The sequence below is a fragment of the Pogoniulus pusillus genome, chromosome 31, assembly GCF_015220805.1.
Source record: "Pogoniulus pusillus isolate bPogPus1 chromosome 31, bPogPus1.pri, whole genome shotgun sequence".
NCBI lineage: Eukaryota > Metazoa > Chordata > Aves > Piciformes > Lybiidae > Pogoniulus > Pogoniulus pusillus.
The window spans coordinates 16,364,317-16,385,858 of record NC_087294.1 but is presented as its reverse complement, the minus strand read 5'-3'; the positions used below and the strand labels follow the sequence as shown (position 1 = coordinate 16,385,858).

General features: G+C 42.3%; 1 protein-coding gene across 3 annotated transcripts in view; it reads right to left on the bottom strand.

Annotated features, from left to right (window-relative positions):
• Window positions 1-21,542, bottom strand: part of ELOVL4 (ELOVL fatty acid elongase 4) — a 53,109-nt gene that overhangs the window by 8,119 nt on the left and 23,448 nt on the right. For all 3 annotated transcript variants that reach the window (XM_064169094.1, XM_064169095.1, XM_064169096.1), the window contains exons 4-6: window positions 18,875-19,046; window positions 15,562-15,689; window positions 327-15,049 (exon numbers count right to left, since the gene is read on the bottom strand). In XM_064169094.1, the coding sequence (XP_064025164.1) occupies window positions 14,774-15,049; window positions 15,562-15,689; window positions 18,875-19,046 (576 nt within the window). In that variant the 3' untranslated portion in view covers window positions 327-14,773. The remainder of the gene's footprint in view (window positions 1-326; window positions 15,050-15,561; window positions 15,690-18,874; window positions 19,047-21,542) is intronic.

Below are 21,542 nucleotides of genomic sequence, written 5' to 3'. Positions count from 1 at the left end.
AGAGCCCTGACAAAGGCTTTGCTCTTTGGCAGTGGCTGCTCAAGCCCTGCAGATCAGGCTGGAAGTGACACGACTGTAACTTTTTTGGTAAAGCTTCATTTATGACAGAAAAGGGATCAGTGAGATCAGAGACGGCCCAGATGCTTTGGCACCTGGGAAAAAACCAACCAAAGCCAAACCAACCAACCCAACATAAACCCACCCTCAAATTAGTCCTCAGTGCTGCAGTGCCCAGAGGAGCGGTGGATCTGAAACGTTTGGCCCCACTGGAGCACGGAGAGGAGCAGGTGCTGGTGACAGCTGCACTCTCACAGCCATGCCCTCACCTCTGAGCCGAGGCTGTGCTTAGCTCCGATGGGCAGCTGCTGAAATGCAGGCACTGCTGTGGGGCCTGTGCCTCTCCGTGGCAGGGTTTCAGACCTGCTCGGGCCTGTGGGAAGAGTGAGATTTGTCTCAGGGCCACTGCTTTGCATTTCCTCCCCTCTCTCGGCATGGCTCAGTTACTTCACTGGCATGACAAGTGCCAGGACAGCTGCCACATGGACGAGGCAGACAGGAGGAGGCTCCACGCTGCTCTCCCTGTGTCTGGGAGGCAGACACCATTTGATCCTCCTGCAGCAGCTCCAGCACGCTGCGGAGCTCTGAAAGCTGCTCTCTAGCACTGTGACGAGCAGAGACAGCTGAGCTCTCCCTGTGCAGGCAGACAGACCCCCAGCTCCCTTCACACCTCCCACAGATGCGCTCTACCAACCAACACCTTCCCAGGGGCTGCAGAACGCAGCTGGATGGAAGATGCAGCACAAACCATCCAGTACTTTCTGTACCTTGCCTAGCACCAACGTTTCAGGTATACTTCAGATACTTCAAATGTGACAGTGGTAGCATCTTTGGGATAACTTATTCAGGAAGGAAAATCTTCTGGGCAACGGCAACTGTAGCTGGGAGAGAGGAGTGAGAATATGTGAGAAACAGCACTGCAAATACCAAGGTCATTGAAGGAGAAGGGTGAGGAAGTGCTCCAGGCTCTGAACCAGAGATTCCCCTGCAGCTTGTGGTGAAGCCCATAGTAAGGAAAGCTGTCCCCCTGCAACCCATGGTGGACCCCATGCCAGAGCAGGTGGATGCACCTAAAAGAGCCTGGGACCGATGGAGAGCCCTCAGTGGAGCAGATTTGCTGTTAGGACAGGTGGTTTCACAAGGGCCCCGAGCTGCAGCAGTCTGTTCCTGAAGGGTTACACCCTGTGGAAAGAACCTATGCTTGAGCTGAAGCCCATGGGAAGCTTTTATCTTGAAGAAACTTGTGGAGAACTCACGGGAAGAACCCCACGCTGCTGCAATGGAAGAGAGCTGGGAAGAAGGAGCAGCAGAGGCAATGTCTGATGAATTGATGGAAATACTTTTTGTCATCCTCCTGTGCTACTCAGGGAGAGGAGGTAGAGAAAACTCGGAGTGAAGTTTAACATGGGAAGAAAGGAGGGGTGGGGGCAAGATTTCTTCTTTGTTTATCATTATCCTGCTCTGATTTGATTGATAATAAATTAATTTCCTCAAGTCAAGTCTGTTCTGCCCATGATGGTAACTGCTGAGTGATGTCTCTGTCCTGTCCTGATCTTGACCCACAAGCCTTTTGTTAGAGTTGCTCTCCCCATCCAGCTGCAGAGAGAAGTGACAGAGTGATTTTGGTGTGCACCTGGCATGCAGCCTGGATCAACCACACCACACAGAAATATGTCAGCTCAAGCAGTGGAGAGACAGTTTGCTTTACAGAGCAAGCAGAACTATTGTTTCGGCCTGATATCAAGAAGAGACCAACATGTAGCAAACAATAAATTGACTCAGCCAGTGCTTCAGAGGTTGTGAACTACCACCCACGGCAATTTCAGCATGATACCTGCTGCATTCCCATTTGCAGAAGGCCTTTCCAGTGACTCATACACTCAGCTATCCATGTTCCTGGCTTCTTAAACCACACCGTTTACTCTTCGTCATGGCCCCAGCATTTTCAAATGGTTTTTAAAAGGCTTTATTCTGGCGTGTTCACAGAGCTTTCTTTTGAAAGAGAGGTGCTCCCAGCCTGCACCCTGACAGACAGGGCAGGCAGTGGGAAATCACCCTCCTTCCCTGCCTTACTCACCTTGCTCATGCCTGCTTTTCCCCATGCCTGCTCCCTGCAAAGGGATGGAACTGTGTCCTCCTTCCCCATGGGCAAGAGTTGAGACACCAATCTGCTGGGAACTCTGCAGCTCTCCACAGCAAGGAGTGCCTTTTTCTGATTAGGCTGCAGAGTTATGATGCTGACCCAAACAGAATGTCAGGACGTGTGGGCACCTCCTCCCCTTGCTTTACTGCTGGGTGGAGAAAGGAAGAACCATGTTTCCATACCTTCCCAGACTGGATTTAGCAGCAGATGGGAAGTGCTGGATTTGGGAACACACAGATCAGGATCAAATGTAGAGCAAGCAGAGTCCTCCTCCAGTGCTGACTACTGAAGAATAGGCTTGACCCTGGTGATTCTTCAGCTTTCTACTGAAGATGACATGGACATGGAGGAGATGGAATCCCTTCTGGTTGGTTTAGGGTCATCTGTCCTGTCCACTCCTCCTCACAGCTGCTATCTCTTACTGCATTCCAGAGGTCTCAAACCAGGACAGCGGCACACAGGATTTGGCGGTGCCCTTGGTCTGCACAGGAACAAGTCTAAGCAAGAACCCTTCCACTTCCCAGCCCTTGGTGGTAGCCCTCCTCATCAGTGTTTTTCCTGCCATATCCCTCTGAGCAAGCCCAGATGCTCACCCTTTCAAAGAACCTTCATCATCTTGCCTAAAAAGCATTACTGGTTCTGTTTTCTTAATGAGCACAGATGGTCAGGCATTGGAATAGATTGCCCAGGCAGGCGGTGGAGTCACCATCCCTGGAGGTGTTCAAGAAACATGTGGACATGAGCACATGGGGACATGGTTTAATGACCATGTTGGTCCTAGGTTGATGGTTGGACTTGATGATCTTCAAAGTCTTTTCCAAGCAAAACAATTCTATGATTCTGTTCTAAGAAACTCCCTATCTCTGCAGCCCTGCAACACAAGCTGTCGAGCAGTGGCTCCAGCAACCGCTCTGCCTGGCAAAGCAGCTCTTCTGGCTAGGCTGAGCTTCTTAAGCCTTTCTCCCTTTCCGGCAGTGACAGCTTTTGTCTTTGCACCTCCATTGCATCACCACTCCCCTCTACAGCTGGCCTGCAGTTTTTTTTTTTCCTAAGAGCATGTGATTAATTAGCTCAAGTTTGCAATAAAATATGCCACCCAGTTAATGGACTGAATCACCAGGAGAGCTGAGAGAAGTGAGCTGATGGGAAGGATAGTAGGGGAGATAACGCGGGGCTGGCAGCAGACAAGCACAGCCAACGCTTTGCTGCCACAGCCCAAGTGACACCAAGACCCAACCTGCACGTTTCCTTGTTGCTTGGCAAGGTTTTGGCACTTTTACCTGCCTTACCCAGCGTTTCTGTAGTGGGAGTTAGGATGGCCAATCCTGTCCATAAACGATGGGTATGAGCAGAGGGTTAGACTGGGAACTGGGAAAATGAAGGGGTTGGAGCTGAGCTACCACCCCTGCAGGTATGCCCACCTTGGAGACGTGGGGAAGGGTTTGAACCCTACTGTGGGGATGAGCTTTTCCAGGGGAGCCACCAGTCTCATCCTCCAGCTGTTGCTGTCATTTCAAAGATTGGGTCAGTTTCTATTCGTAGCATTTTTTGCTACAAATCCATGATAAGGGCACGGTGAAAGGTCTGGAGAACAAATCTTTTGAGGAGTGAGGGAACTGGGATTGTTTAGTCTTCAGAAGAGGAGGCTGAGGGGAGACCTCACTGCTCTCTACAATTACCTGAAAACAATTGTAGTGAGGTGGGGGTTAGTATCAAGTGATAGAATAAGAAATGGCCTCAGGTTGCACCAGAGTAGGTTTAGATTCAATATTAGGAAAAAAAAATATATATTTATTGAGAGAGCGGTCAGGCCTTGGAATAGGTTGCCAAGGGACATGGTGGAGTCATCATCCCTGGAGGTGTTGAAAAGTTTGTATACATAGCACATGGGGACATGGTTTAATAACCATGGTGGTGTTAGCTCACCAGTTGCACTCAATGAACATCAAGGTCTTTTTCAACTGAAGAGATTCTGTAACTTTTAATTTCTGGCTTTGGTACAATCACATTGTTAGTCTTTAATATAGGGTGGCAAAATAAATATGTAAAACCACCCAAAACCAGGCTCTATGTGCTGACAAAAGAAAGCAGTTTCATGATGCCATGAAAACCTTCTTGTGGCAAAGCTAAAGACAGGCAAAGCTAATGAAGAGCTGTCCCTTGTGTGGCTGGCAAAGGCTTTCACACTAACACTTAAACATGTATTTGGGACTGCTCAGGAGTTACACCAGGAAGATGTAAGTGGTTTTACAATTTACTTTGCAAGAGCTGCAGCAATCCACAGCAGAATAGCCTCCTTAACATCTGAAATACAGAAAAGAGCTTGTATAGACTAAATGCAAGACACAAAGGTGAAAAGCATGTCCTAATTTCAGTCACAAGGGTGTCTGGCTGTATTTATTTAGACACAGACAAAAGCAAACACTGATTTTATGGTTAACACAACTGCTGTTGTGCTAGAAGCTTTTAAAGCAGAATTTTAGCTCTATTTTAACCCATGATGAATATTTCCATATGGCTACTTTGCAGCTGTTTGTTAAAGAACACTTATGCATAAAACTGAAATGATGTAAGCTAATTACATTCCAAATTGAACTTTTTTTTTTTTTTTTTTTTTTTTTTTTTTTTTTTTTTTTTAGTTAATGCATAAGATTTGGCATTTGTTTTCAACATTCAGCAAAATGCCTACTTAATGCTGCACAAGCTAGTTTGGTCTCTTATCCCAGATCAGAAACTGCAAAGGTTGTGATTGTACAAATCACATGTTGCACAATATTCACCATACGAGAAGATTCAGGCTGCTCTGGGGCTGGGCAGGAGAGCAGAAGCTCTGCCATTCTAGGTGTTCCTCCATACCACTGTGCCCATCGAGGCAGCAGTAACCAGGGACCTCATTTTCATCCTCTCAACACGAGATGTACTGTACAGAGCCTGCAGACACAGCAGCAGCCTTGTGTGAGCCTGCCACAGCTACAGGAGGAGCAGGAGCAAAGGAATCATCCTTACAAAAGTTCTGGCAAGTCTTGTTTCTGGTTCTCTGGCAAGTATTCCAACCACTCTGTAAGCCTCTCGGGTTTAGGTTTTTTAACCTTGTAACTGAAGAAGCATTAACAAAGAGCTAGCACTACCACAAAGTGCCTGCCCTGCTTTTTACTGTCGTATGAATAACCTCCTTCCTTTACAGCAGCGCCAGGAGGGACAAGGCGATTGCTAAGGCACGGTACCACACTGCAGGGAGGCTGCCCGCTCAAAACTTGTTCAGCCTTCTCTCGCCCTTGCCTTGTAGCCACTGGTAAGCCTACATTACCTCCTGTAGGTATACAGCAAGGCAGCCATTCCAGGTGAGCCGCTGGCTTTCTCCTTTGGTTTCCATTCCCTGTTACAGTAGAAATACCCCAAAACTAAACAACTTTGAGTAGTTTTTGACTGCTGTTAAAAAGATCCTCAAAAAGCAGCATTTGCTTTTGGTGGACACCCGAAAAGCCACTTTAAGACTGCATATTAGTTAATGCTTAATTAGTTACCTATTTGTAACCCAGCACTCCCACAAAAAAAAGATGCATTGCAAAATAAGGTGAAAAAACCACCAAGAATATTTTGGCCAGATCAAAATACCCAATTAGGCCTCAGTCAGTTGTTAAAATTCCAAACAAAAGACAGTACAAAGTAAATTAATTTCTTCTATTTAACACATCGCCTGCTAGAGCTGTTGAGCAGCCACCTTCTTGCAATGAACTGCTGAAAGCCCAGTGCCTTGGTAGCCAGTGCCTTTGTGAGCCAGAGGCTCACTAAGTCAGGGACTCAAGGTGTTGAAAGAACGACAAATTGCCTAAAACAAGTGTCAAAAATTAGCTGAACCATACTTTTCCTAGTACGAAGCAGGGGTCAAAACCACACAGGCTTGTTTAATTTAGAATTCAGACTGTCATCCTAATGGTTCAGTCCAAGGATTTTAGTAAATCAGTACTTTCAGTGGGCTTTAGACAATGACTTCCAGAGCCAAGAGGGTTACAGACCTGAAAGGAAGACAGTTTATGCCAACAGCTTTTTGTTACAGTATTACACGCATATTCAATAGTGCTGCTGCAAACAGGCATTCAGGAGAGTTTCAGCAACAAGCATTGCACATAAAATCTCATAACTGATTCCTTATCAAAAGCAGATTCAGAAAGTGTCAGAAAGCAAGGACAAGGTCATGGCACTGGTTTGCAGCACAAAGCAGGTTTTACTCAGTAAGGAATCTCCTACAGCAAACACCATTTAAGCTCAAAACACACTACCACTTCTAGAGTCTTACTTAAGTAATTATACCTTCATTGCATTGTTTTCACACAATAAAAATCTAAATAGAATAAAAAAGAATCTATTTTGGTACTTAGTTTTCTATTATTCTGTGAATATCTTAGTGTGCAATGTAAAGTCTAGGTAAGTGAACTCCTACACATTCCGTTAAACATCACAGAGTGTCCTTATCTAGCGCAAATTCTCACTGAAATCAGTGACACTTCATCTAGAGCGCACCAAAAAAATTGGGATAAGAATTTTTACTCATGCAAGCCAACTATTTGTGCTAGTTACCTGACTTTGAAATAATAAAAAAAACCACACCCCAAAAGTCAGAGTTATATAAAAAATCATTTTTTTTAATTAAACTCTATTAAACTCTGCTCACAGAAAGAGAATAGCTCAGTACAAAATCTCTAACAAAGTCATTTTGTAGCCCAGTAAACTCTCCATTTCTTGCAGCCATAAGCTCTGGTTATGGGCATACAATACACCTTTGCATCATAGAACACAGAACTGGAGTTTGTCCCTGTATTTGTTAAGCAGGAAGACAAAAATTAATAGAAGCTGTTCTTTTCATTCCACACACCCCTCCCCCCCACCTCTTTCCAGCTTGTATCCAGAAAACCCAGGTTTGTAGCGATGATTTGAGAGCATTACATGCTACTCAACCTGCTGCTGTTTGGCATTCCATGTCATAAGAGAAGTCACTCCAAACATTCCAGTGACAAATCACAGCAGTAAATAATGTCCTGAACACATCTCATCCAAGGAGCCACTCTAATAGAGCAGAGTAGAGATGCATGCACACTGGTTAAAGAGAGGAAAGGGGTGGGAGAAGGGGAAGTTTGGAGCAAAAACAAAAAGCTACTGCACTAAGCCTCTTTTTCTGAATCAGTTCTAAAAAGATTTTCCTTATTGTTTTGGCTTCTTTTTCTCTATTTAAGTGGAGTATTTCCAGCACATGTAATTTATGTCAAGCAACTAAGAACTGAAAAGCATGCTAGGCTCTTAAGTACTGAATCCCAAGCCACAGTTCCTTCAAACTCTGCACCTCAAGTTGCCAACAGAAAGAGTTCATACACCTCCTACCAAGTTTGCAATTTGAGAGCAGACTGACTCCAGCCCAAGGACTTCTCCTGCCCCTTCTGCCAATATGTGGAAACTAGGTTAGGTACCAAATCCCAGGTAAGAATCTGCTTCCCAGTAAAGAAAATTCATAATGAACTGGATGGGCCCAGATTGCTGTTCCCTGTACCCAGGGGCAGCATTTGAGGCGAAGGCAGTGTACTAAGCAATGCCATGAACTTGAAACCCTTGATTGTTCAACATCCCAGAGTCCATTTGAACATTTTACTCAGAACTAGAAGATCTTTTTATGAAGTACATCGTCTTCTGGAATAATTTAGTAAGCAAGCACCTGAAGACACATTAACACAAAAGAAACAAAGCAGTAATGGAAGCTCTGCCAAATAGCTTTTTAGCAATTATATAGCAATTTGCATCTTCACAGAGCTTTGAGCCATTGCAAGAAACACCTCAGAAGCTCTGAAGATTATTAATCAGAAAATAAGAGTAAATATTAATTATTGGTGAGTCCTGCCAATGCAGGGCTACAGTGTTTGTCATTGTTTCCACTACAAGCATTAGTGGTCAGATAAATTGATCTTTTTATTGTAATTTCAGATAAAAACATTTTAATGTACTTCAGAACATACTTATCCACAAGCACACTCCTCGTGCAGTTACAGTATCCATAAAGAATAAAGACACAGCAGCAAAAGCAGTTATTTAACTCCTACAATATCTAAAAGCAAAGGCAAAAATTAGGAGTGACTATTCCACGTACTCTAGCTTGTGGCCCATGTATTTTTCTTGTATTTCTTTATTTTTCCTCTCATAAACACATTCCAAAGGATACCAGCATAAAGGTGGATTTCTCGTGAAGCAAATTAAGATGGTCCCACTGCAAGAACAACAATTCTCAATCTGAAGATAAGAACAGACAACACTTATTTTGGAACAATTTAAAGAACCAAAGATTTCTTCTCATTCAGCTGACTACAACCTACCAGATCCTTGACAGATAATCAATTCCCACATCCAGAATCAAAATGCAAGCAGCTTGCCCCCCTCCTCAATGCTGCACTGACCATACAGTGCTCCTGCAGGAACCATCAACACTGTTTTTATACCATCAGACCAGCGCACGCTAATCAGGCCCTGGACAACTGGCACCGCAACGATCAAAAGAGCCACAACCTGGCCTGCCAATAAGAATCTTTGTAAATTAAGTCAAATGTGATACCAGTGATGCATCAGGCAATCAATAGAAAATTGTGTGTGAATTCTTCAGGCTCCCTAGAAGTCTCAAGCACAAAAAAAACCCCTCACTGAAAGGCACTAGTCCATAGCAAGCACTGCCTTCCAAATGGAGTCCATGCTTCCTTCACCTCTCAAGACTATAGCCTACATTCACCTACTGTTTTGTGGCAACCCCAGAGCTTTCAGCTGAGCAAGCAAACAGGTAACAAAACCCTTCCTGCAACCCCACTTGAAAAGCAAGTGATACAATAAACAAAACCAAACATGGAAACTAGATGATCCAGTCTGCACTAAGCAATCATCTGATGAATCTAGCTCTATCATGTATGCTTATTGGTAATTCCTGCTGGGGAATAAGCTCTATGGAAAAGATTCCTGAACAGAGTGCCTACCACTAGCATATGCTGATCATACAAGGGACAAATCCTGCTTTGCATACCTAGAAAATGTTTTGATTCCAGGGAAGGTGCAAGCAATGGATTGAAGCAACAGCTGTGAATTATACAAGAGGTAACCGACTCCACCATATTTTGCTGTGAAGGCAGACATGGCTCTCTGCTACCCGACACCTGGAATAGCGATTTGCACCTAAATGCTAGAAGGGCAACATGGGCGCAGTTCAATAGTGTAACACAGAGATCATAGTTGGTGGACTACGACGGTTCCTTACTGTTTACAGGATTACACTCGCTGTCAAAAGAGCTCTAGATTCTCTGGGACAAGATGATCACATGAACACAGTGCAGTGCCCAGCAAAAGCCAAACCACATCACTAATTGTTAATACTTCCAAGACCAAACAATCTAATGCCTTGAGTACAGTATGCAACCTCTTACCACCACCTTCTCAAAACAGAAGGTTGATTGAGAAGGTTTCTTAGCTAGAACCATTAGTTTTATGCATTACAACAGTTTTTTCCACATTGTTGATCATTCCCTCCCTCTCCTGCATATCCAAGGAACAAGCTGTACTGGAAGAGAAGAACAACTCCATTTGACACTTTTAGTTGATCCTACCCTTCAGATGGCATTTGGGCCAGATCTGATGCCGATGCACTCGCTGTAGAGCCAAAGTACATTCCAGGTGACTTGCTTTTTAAGTGCACATACTATTTTCAAACAATTCCAAAAGTCACCATCCCTGAAGGTGTTGCAGCCAAGCCTGGCTGGGGCACTTAGTGCCATGGTCTGGTTGATTGGACAGGGCTGGGTGCTAGGTTGGACTGGATGATCTTGGAGGTCTCTTCCATCCTGCTTCATTCTATGAAAGCCACTAGACTGCCATTTTGGGGCAATACACAAGATTAGAAAGTCCCCATCACCGTAAAATGGGAGGGCGGGACACAAAAAGGTTTCCCTCAAACTTTTGGGCTCTGTAACAGGTGACATCAACACAACCTACACAACACTAAAATCAGCAAGCATCTCAAAGGTGGCACACAGCAGAACTTTCCGCACGGATAAGAATACATAAACCCAAACTCAAACAACATAAAAAAACAGCAGCGCTTTATTGTTTCCAAAGTCATGAACACTTCACGCAAAAGCAGCATCTTGAACCATGCACTTCCCTCATCCTCTTGGGGTACTGGCAGAAAGCAAGTCTTTTCTCTCTTCTTTAGGGTTCAGTGTCCTCTGCTGAGGTAAGAGGGAAACACCCCACCGAGTTCCACGGAGCTTCAACTGCTTACGTGAGCAGAGAGGCCGACTCACCAGATCGCACCGCACGCCACGTGGGCGACTCACTCCAGGTGCCAGGCTGGATTAGCCTGCGCTTTCAGCCAAGGTAAAGGCGCTGTCTACATGCTTCCTAAGCGCCTCGGTCTCTTCAGTTTTAAGTGGAACAGATCTAAATTTAAACACCTAGTTAAACATTGCGACTCCCATACTAACTCCACGTAAGGTTTAAGTCTATGCACCATGAATAATTTTCTCAAGTTTATAAGAGATAAAGTGTGCTCCTAAGCTGTTTTAGGAGTGAGACCTTTCAGCACAATAGCTATTTACTCCTTTCTTACCTGCCTCCCCAGTATATGGCACTCAAATGCTTACTCTGAAGAAACCTGGCCCAAGATTAACCTGAAAAATGTGGGGCATTTTTATTTTGCCTTCATCTTTTCCTCCTGATCTGAAGCTGAAAGTAGTTAGTGGTCATATAATCAAATGGGCCGTGCTTTTGAAATTCCAGTAAATAAATATTTCTCTGTACAAGTGTTTTGCTGAAGAGAGAATCTGATTAAATGACTTAGATGGAGCAAGTTACACCATGTCCTAAAATGATCCCTACTACAAAAGAGTCAAATTCCTCAGCTCCTCTGAGTTGAGGTTCTTCCCTTCAGAATCTCTGATGCCTCAGTGGGAGAAACGGCTCTGTCCTGTCTGCCATCTTATGTCTAAAATGACTGACAAATACTATTTATGTCTGCAAGACTGCCATTGGGTCTATGGATCAATGACAAGTGCTTGAGATGTAGAAACTGTTCTATCAGCTCCTGTCATCTTTACATTAAAGAAACAGAATTTACTTCACATATTGAAAGAATCTGCTAAGAAACATCTTACACACACTCATATACCATGTAGGTGTACACACACATCTCTGCACACAGGGGATCTAGTTATTTTACACAGACAAAGTGCTAAAAGAACCCAACAACTGTCATTGCTAGAGACGAGGCTAAGTGAAATGGCATTACTTATATGGCATCAATTAATTACATGAGACTCTGGTCCAAGAGCTTAAGAATTGTCAGGAAAAAAAGCATCTTTGAATGGCAAAAAAGTAATGTTCCAAATGGTTTGAGTTTAACTTTTAAATACATTGGAAGCATTTAGGAAAAAAAAACACAACAACAAATCAAACCAACCAAAAAATCCCAAAACCAAAGCAAAGTAGACTCTAGAATTTAACTTTCAGTCCTTTGTATACCAAACTCGTTTATATATACACATTCTTTTACTTTCACAGCAAAATTCAGAGAGGTCTTGGACTCAGTGATGGCTCTAATGAATCTGGCAGTATTTCACATGTGCATCATTGCTTCAGATTTTTAAAAAAAGCTGTGTAAGCTCAGCCCTGAATGCTGTGAGTCTGGCTGCATAGTCAAGAAACAGAAGTATTGCACTCAGGATTATGCCTAGAAAAATGCACATTCAGTAAGGCCATTATATTCAAGATCATAATGGGAGTCGAGTCACACAAATCAAACATATCATAAAAACAGGAAAGCCATGTTGCAGAAGATGAATCAAAGCAGCATGTTCCAGCAAATTAATAACTGATTTTTCTTTTCCCATGAAAGACCAGTCTCTCAAACTGGTCTTACCCACAGGGCCAAAAAAGATGCACTCTCATAATGCACCTTCACTTTTTCTGAAAAGTTACCAAGTACCCCAGAGCCTGAGGGTAGGATTCTACTTGAATCCCGACAATAAGGGTCAAGCTGTTATCAACTTCAAGCAGCTTCCATGCATGGCGAGGGGAGAAAAGATCTGACTTTCAGATATTTAAATATTTGCCAACATGCAGGATGTAATCTTTACTTTACAATGTGTACCAAGACATAATTGAACCTGGAATACTTCTCAATCTGCTCTTTCAGCACTAGATCACATTAAGAGCATCCGCTCATCTGATCTGGCTTACAGAAAGAAAGCGCAAACAATCAATTTAGCATAGGGAACAACACAGACTGGCATTAGCTGCCCACATCCTGTGGCAAGGAGAAAGAGGCCAGCCTTTAATCAAAGTGAGGTAAGCTGCCTTGAATTTACAGTAGGGTACTGGTATTCACACTAGCCACTACCTCAGAGGAGCAGCTGTGCTGTAAATCTGCTAGTTTGCTTTGTAGCTATTTGCTCCTCTAACCATTCCAAAGTTACCCACGTCAGCCAGCATTTTGGCTTGGTTAAGGATAATGGCATTTGTCCAGGAAAGAAGGGTAGACCACTACCCCTGTTCCCCATGCCACACTACATAAGTACATAGAGTTATGCAAATGCAAAAAGCAGCCACACCAAGGCTGGAAGAATCACAAGACACAGCAGATAGGAAACTTAATGGTCACATGCATTACAGTTCAGCAGAGACACTCCCAATCCTATATTCTGCCATAAACCCCACAGTGGTGGAGATTATGCATGGACTACCTTCCAGCTGAATCAGCTCCAGAATTATTTCCGACTACAACAGACTATATTCAACCATTTTTGTCCCTAGAACCTGTCTTTTGGGTTTAGACAGGCTTTTTGTATAGACACAAGAGACAATCCTGTGACACAGGAGACGTGACCTGTTTGTGTGTTGTAAATGGACAAGTGGATCATCCAGATACAGAAACTAATAAACGCCACAGGCTTTACACCTACAGTTCCCTGTATTTCTTTTCCTGCAACAATGGTGTCACTTGCCAGATGAGTTTATCACTAAATATCACGATATTTTTGACCAGAGCTGGGAGGAATGCATGCGGACAGCAACAATGCAGCTCTTGTGGTGATGAACATACAGGATACAGTTTCTAGTTCCACCCCCTTCTTAAACTCATTGCATGCTGAGCAGCTCAAAACATCTCTTAATAATCACCTTATTTGGAAGGAGAATAAGCTCTGCTTATTTTATTTCACCTTTTGTGAAGAACAAGTCCATCAGCATACTACCTAAGATAAAAAGCTGTCTAAAAGGCTTCTACTTATTTTTGCAGTTTTGACTGCAGACTTACTTTGCCAACAGGGTCAAAATCAGCTGAGAGTATTTTGGGAGTAGTTTCAGAAGCTCATCTCTGACATTCACATTGAAAGGGTGCCCAGACTAGTTAGCTATACTCTGCCTGCAAGTATCTAAAGAAAGCATTTTAATGGGAGCCAAGCAGCAGCTGCATTTCCAACATTGCTTCCTGTATTGTACAGTTCTAGACTCTCTTCCAGTAAAGTGACTGTCTCATAGTCAGCCTGACTGCTCGCACAGAGAGCATCTCCTCATGGAACTGTGCATCTTTGTTTCCTCTCCACCATAAAATCACCTTCCCATTTCCAGCATCGCTCAGCACCACAGGTGTAGTGCAGGTCATGCAGCAGTAGCAGGCCTACCTTTACTTCAAACAATGTGTTGTTTCATATTTGTGCATTCTTAAAATGTTTTTTATTCACTCATCTATACCAAAAGTAGCACTCCAAAGTTTAAATTTACATTGAAAAAGACTATTGATGACTTGACCAAGAAAACCACCACCACCAAAATCTCTTTTACTCCCACAGGAAATAATATTTTCTCCTGAATTAGCGGTAACAGGAGGACTCCATATTTCAGAAACCAATTATTTAATGCTCAGTATTCTTTTCAGAAGATGAAGAGGTAGGTATATTTCCATACAAGAAAACAAACAAACAAACAAACAAAAAAACCCCCAAAACCCCAACCCAAACTGTAACAGACACTCAATTAAATCAAGTAATGTCTGTAAAGTCAAACACTGTTGTGACAGCACAAAAACATAAGGTGTCTGAAGATCCTCTGCAAGGAGAACAAGAAAAGTTGCACATTCCGATTAGATAATATGTCATAGTTTGAAATTTAATGATTTTCTGGAAAGAAAACACAATTATCCAAATGCTACTTCCTTCCTCATAGCCCAAAGAAATGTGGGTGCCAACAAAACTTCTTGTATCAGTGGTAGCATTAACTTTTGGACTGCTAAACATGGAATCAGCTGCAATTCTTCCTTACATTCACCAACACCAGCAGTCTACAAGTTTACACAGAGACCATATGTACGGTAATTACATAACAATAGAAATTCAACTTAGTGTTGTTCGTAAAACAATCTTCATAAATAATGAAAATATCTGTGTTCTAGCTCTTCAGTAACCTAAGGTTAATTGGTACACATAGTGGGTTTCTTTTCTTCCTTTTGTAAGCCAAACTTGAGGTTTCTCACTGCCAACAACGGTTAAGGCCTGGATCAAGTTACTCTCCTTTTGCTTTTCCCTTTTTCTGCCTTTTTCCATTTTCCACTACTGCATTATTTTCTGGTTTGCTTACTCCATTTGCAACAGCACCATTTGCTATTTTGCCATTCTTAACAGGTTCCTTGGGCAGCTTATATGTCCGATAGTAGAAGTTACCAAACAAGAAAATGAAGGTGACAGCATAGAAAATGACACCCCAGTGCATCCATTTAGGGAAAGGACAATCAATATAAATAGACAATGCTGTGTGGCCAATAGTCACATGGAACTGCACCTGAAAAACAAAGAATACAGAGTGAAAAAGGTCTGGATACATTCAGTAGGAGTCAAAGAAGTCTGGATACATTCAGTAGCCTGACTGCACCAATACAGACCAGTGCATAAAGCTGTAAAAGCTGCTAAACTTGGAGGAGGCTGGATTTGGCTGTCACATCATGTGTGCATACACGATTGGCCAGGGTTGTCAAATTTATGGCAGTACCTGGCACCAGTTTTCAGAAACAGGAAAATGAGAGGATGCTGAGAGATCTGGGTTTTCTTTAACTTTTGAATAGGTTTTTGCAGTTCAGTTGAAGCGACCAGTAAAGTAATATTAGGCTTTACTGACATCACTTTTATTTCTGTCATTTAATTTTTGGGGAATGAAATAAATACTCTTAACTCCAGAAAATATTCTGACTTGAATTGTGAGCACTGGACAGCTGAGAACTTTTGGAAGGTGCAGAATCTGTTCCAAAGCTCTGCCAATGCAACACCTCCTGGCATAAAGAGAGAAATTCCACTTACCAATTGCAGTATGGTCAAGTATCGTTTCCACCACAGGTATTTCTGAAATTTAGGGCCACAGGCAGCTAATCCATAATACATGTACATAATGACATGGATAAATGCATTCATCTGAGCGCCGAAAAAAGCTGCCCAGGAACAGAAGGGGAAATTGTCACCATTTTGAAAAAAGAAAGAAGCATTTTCTAGTGTTATTCATTTGATAGTAAACATTATTAAAGCACAGGACATCACAGAAACACAGAACGATAGGGTTTGGAAGGGACCTTGAAAGATCATCCAGCCCAAGCACCCTGAGTGAGCAGAGCCACCCACAGGAACGCATCCAGACAGGTTCTGAAATGCCTTCAGAGGAGGAGTCTCCACAGTTTCTTTGAGTGCTCTGCCCCAAGCTTTTCCTTATGTTCACCTGGAACCTCCTATGCTCCAGCATGCATCAGCTGCCCCTTATCCTATCACTATCATCCTTCAGTTTCCTCTTCTCCAAACTAAAGAGACCCTGCTCCCTCAGCCTTTCCTCATAAGGAAGATATTCCACTGCCCTAATCACCAGCACTCCACCTCTGAACCATTCAGCAGTATAGTATAGACCTGACTGCTGATGTGTTGACACAAGGAACCACTTAAGCAAAAGCTTTTCATAAGATCTGTTGAAAATACATACATCACATAGGTACGTGAATACAAACACATTAGTTATTTAGTGTAACCGCAATTGTTTTCCTAGAGGACTACTAAAAGCTGTGTCTGACAATGGATAAAGTATCAGGTTCTGAACTTAAATCTTTTCAATTGCATTTAAATACACAAGGTTCACTTCTCAGCAGGAAGTCAAGAAACTCATGTGATTAAACAGCTCAAAAACGTCCTACAAAGCAAAGCATCAGTTGTGGTTGTGAGATGTTTAAGGGCATTTTCAAATGAGTTTGTCCAAATCACTCACTTTTAGTTTCCTTATCTATGACCTAAAATAGCCAGACTTCTTAAATACAGAAAATGTTTAGTGTAACTTTCCCCAGAATGATCCATGCTGGAAACAGAGACAACAGTTTCCGTTGGCATTAAGATCTCTCTGCTCTGTCCAGTTTAGCAACAACTTAACAGAAACAAATTGTCATGGTTTAACCCCACTGGTAACTGTGCACCATGTAGCTGTTCACTCTCCGTTCCCAGTGTAACAGGGGGGAGAGTCCAAAAAATGTAAGACTTGTGGACTGAGATAAAGACAGTTTGACAGAACAGAAGATTCATAACAATAATGAAAGAAGTAGAATATATGCAAAACACAATTGCTCATCACTTGCTGACTGATGCTCAGTTAGTACCCAAGCAGCACTGCCTGTTATGGCCAAACCCAGGACACAAATTGTGTCTTGCTGAGGTGTTCTTTCAGTGTCAGAGGCTCAAAAGGCTCTCAGGTTTAACATTAGGGCAATACAGCCAATGGCTGCTGACATCAAACAGCTCAGCTGCCCATGTGGTCTAGACTCAGTTACAACAGGCTCTAGTTTATAATAGATTTGTCTTTGTAAGCAATGTGCTACCAACTAGAAATCAGAAGAACACAAATCTATCCACAGTGATGCAGCAGCACTATGTAAATGCAGAAGAGCAACTTCTGCTTTTCCTTTTGCAGGGGCTGGAATCTAAGAGGCAGTGCAAGAACAGCAGTGGTTTTTTTAAATAAACTTGGAATTAGTTGCAATTGCTGTATTGAAAACTGCTGATATTCAGCATGAGATGTCTGAAAAGGCAAAATGAGAGATGACATTTTGAGATACCCAGGGGATTTCTCAATAAGACTACAAGTAAGCATCCAGTCTTCAATGAACTTACTTTACGGGCATAGTAGCCAATGAAGACAGGAAATGTCTAGTTAAAGATCTGCAACCTGCAGATTATCTTTGAATTCTTCTCCTAAGTAGTCACAGACACTGATTTTAAACATTACTTCTTTCAATTACAAGTAACCACTCAGTACAAGGTGTGTATAATAAATGAGAGCTTAAACCTCCCATGCACAAAGTATTAGTAACATTTGACAAAACACCCTGAAATCTTATTTTGGTGTGGTGTTTATTACACATCACCTTTAGTGTCTTAAGCCTAAGAAGCACATTACAAACAGTATTCTTCCTGTAATCTCAGCTCTGTACATCTTATAATTTGAGAGAGACAAGACAAAACAACAAGAGTACAATGCAGGCAAGGGAAGATGTGGTAAGTACAATGGAATAAAATTCTTCGATGCAGGCTTTAGAAAGGAAGAATGTGAAAAAATATGGCTTATAATGAATTATAGACTTGTATTAGTATGAGAAGGTTCTAAAAGTTAATTGACAGGTTTATTGGCTCATCTTTGTGGGAAGGTTTCAGATTTTTTGACATGCCTCTTCATAAAAAAGAAAGAAAATCCCAAACTCAGACACAACGCCAGAACAAAATCTCCATTAACTTCATTACATCTGCGCACAAACTTTATATTCTGCACTTCTCTGTATCTGCGAAAATGCAAGTTAAACAAGACATTCATTCTTCCATCTCATACAGAGCAAGGGTAGTTTTGTAGACAGAATTTCAGGTTAGCAATTGGTGGCCATGAAGGACAAAAAAAGAGTTTTGCAATTCCTTAGATTACTGTCCTGTTATCTTTTCCTCCCCCACATTTCCCACAGAGGGAATCTCTACACGTTACAGCTGTACTCCTTCAGTGCTATTGAAACAATCTTTTACATTATAATGTTAAAAAATTCATTCCATTCTTCCCCAGTGACGTGGGTTAGGAACTTCCCTCCACTAGTGGAATTTACCAGACTAGCTCAGACTGCTTGGAAGTCAGATGAAGCTACGTTCACAGCAAAGCTAAATTCACAAGCATATGTACACAATCTATTTGCAGGTATTTACAGCGATATACAAATAATACAGAAATCCAAACTCCCTCCTGGACAAAGGAAACTGTCCAGAAGCTACCCCCTCTTTCCCCCACTACTTTCCCAGACAGACAAACAAAGTCAAGCAGCAAAGCTGACGTTGTTTTCTGTTAGCCAAAACCAGTGGACAGACATTAGATCGGAGTCAAGAGGAAGCGAACAGACCCAGCGACACAGAAGAGACCGCCTGAGGTCGCTTACATTTTAGCTTTTTAGCCCTTTCAGCAAACCAATGACCGATACAGATGTGAACTTGATTTTCTTCTCACAACCAGTGATCTAATTTCGCTCATTAAAATATTCCAATTAGCCTCAAACCAGCACATCAAACAGCAATAATTCTCCTCTGTCCACTCCAAAGCGAATGGAAAAGAACTCACCTTGTCCACCTGCAACCCACTTAATACCAATCCACCATAAGGTGAACATGGTGAAATGGTGATAGACATGAAGAAAACTAATTTGGTTAAATTTCTTCCTCAGGATGAAGAATACTGTATCCAGATATTCAATTCCTTTAGAGACATAATACCACCATAAAGCAGCAGCTATCTGCAATGGAGAAAAAAAGAAGACAATACACAAGTTTTAGCAATTCCAAGCTGAACAGAATAAAGTTGTGTCCACCTGTCTCCTGCAAGAAAAGGTTACTTCTTCCTTCCCCAGATCTTGGTAAATGTTCAAGTAGAGTCATCAAATGTCTGATGGTATGAGGACAACAAAAACAATACTCCACTCATCTATTCTATACATGGAAGTATCACTCTGAGCCTACTGTTCACAAATCACAGATGTAAAAAAACCCAAAAAGCTGAAATAATCAAAAGCTTTGCTATCTCTAAACTGTTTACTAGGTAAACAAAGGGAGTTTGCACCCTCACTCTGTCCTAAGCATTGCAGGACAAGACTACCTCAGCGCTTTCCTTGTTAATGAGACAACACTTTGATGTGGTCAGAACAATGAGGCAAGACCATTATGATAAAAATGAAGTTGCAAAGGTTGAAACTTTATATGAAATTCTTTCAGTAGCACAAGCATGTATGGGTGGGAAGACACCAAACTACTCTTACAAGCTAGTTGTGGCACTGATTTCACATCCCTTAGACCAATATTCCCCTCAGTTTCTCCCTGGCCTGCTCAGTAAGCCCCTCTGGATAGCAGCACTCCCCCAGGGGCTCTGTGCCATTCCAGAAAGAGAAGAAGTAAGACCACTGGAGCCACACAAGCTCAGATACTCAACAGGGCAGTGTCACATGCAAAATTATTTCTCTAATCCATCCATCCCAAGACGCAATGTAATTGTGGCTCCCTGCTGAAATCAGGATATTGTTGTACCAGGTAAAGCCCTAAAGCTCTGTGTGGCAATCTGCTAATACTATGATATGGAGGTATGGTGGTGGTGGGGACTCCTTTCCAGATTCCAAAGCATAGCAACAAGTTTGGCATTGTAAGTCATCTGGCTAGTTATGCAAGGGTGGGACCAGAACACATCTCAGATGGTGACTCACACAGAGAGTGAAAAAAAAAAAAGAAAGAGAGTTGGAAATGGCACCACCAGCAAGCAGAGCTGACAATGTCACAACACACATACTTGTAAGAGGTCCACCTGGTCTTTCAGGACTTGTCTGATGGCAGATTGGACTTTCTTACCCTAACATGGTGTGAAATAATCTCACCACCCACTCAATCCCCAGGAGAGACAGAAGAGAAGAAATTACGAAACTCTAGCTTCCCTTCCCAAATCCTTACACACAGTTAGGCAAGTGAGAGAAAGGGCAATCAGAAGAACAAGCGACAGTCCTGCACGGCTCTTCTCTCCACCTCTTCCAACAAGCAGGAAAGTCATGCATCTCTTCTCAGTTTGTCACAGCCATAATTGGACTGATGAACATCTTAGGAGAGATTATAGCAGAACTAAAAAGACAGCACGAGAGCAGCAAAGCACTGCAGATCTGCACTGCAGGCTCTGCAGTTTCCCAAAGGGACTGCAGAACTTACTGTTGCCAAACTGCAGACTTATTCATCCTTTAATGAAAACCCTTCTCTCTCTGGTCATGATTTCACTTACTTCAGGTCTTAAGAAAAGAAGGTAAATTTTTGCCAATTTTACATATATATATATATATATATATATATAAATACACACACAGAGTAGTATCTGTCAAAGTTGGAGAAAGGCTTCATGAGCTCAAATGTTGTGAGTTCCCAGGCACACAAGCAGGCTGCAAGAACCATAAATATATAAATATTTATACATATGTTACTCAACATTCAGCACAGTTCTGTCTCTGGGACAGGTAGTCAGGTGTTTCGTAACACCCATTATCGAGGCTTCGTCTCACAGCCACGGATTACTGTAACAAACAGTCCAGCATCTTTTACAGAGCTTTGCTAAAGCTGCACCTCCTAAATAAATTAAGATAAGCATCTCTTCATCTCCTGAGTTAACAATAAACATTTTGGATTGTATCCATAAAGTGAAAATACTCAAGCTCTTTGGAGGTTCTTGCTTTTAAAGAATTAATAGCTCAGTTACAATCAAACTGCCATAAAACATCTTAAAAAGCTGACGTGGATTTTATTAAAGAAGGCAGTGGAAGGATAAGCCAAAGAGCTGACAGACAAACAGACAGTTTATTGTATCTAAGTCAGTGGAGAAGGAAGTAAAAACAAACAAACAAACCCTTATGTTTGATACCCAAAATACCACAGCTTTGCTATAAGCTCCTGGACAAGTCATTAAACACACCTAACTCCTATTCTTTGGAATTCCCCCTGCCTTGTACAGAATGCAACTGCAGCCTGGGGACCAAAAATCAGCTGAACTTTTGATCAAAATGTTTCCCATCACTTAGCCTCCATTTCTTTGCAGCATTATACCCCCTGATTTTTTGTGTCCTGTAGATTTTATGGCCTGACAGCTTTGGCTCTCTCCCCATCACATTTTATGGCCATTTATTCTAAAATCTGGTAGGGTTCATGTACTAATGATCTATTTCCAGTGCTTTCAGCGAGTTATGCAGGTGTTTTGGTCATTAGCTCACAGG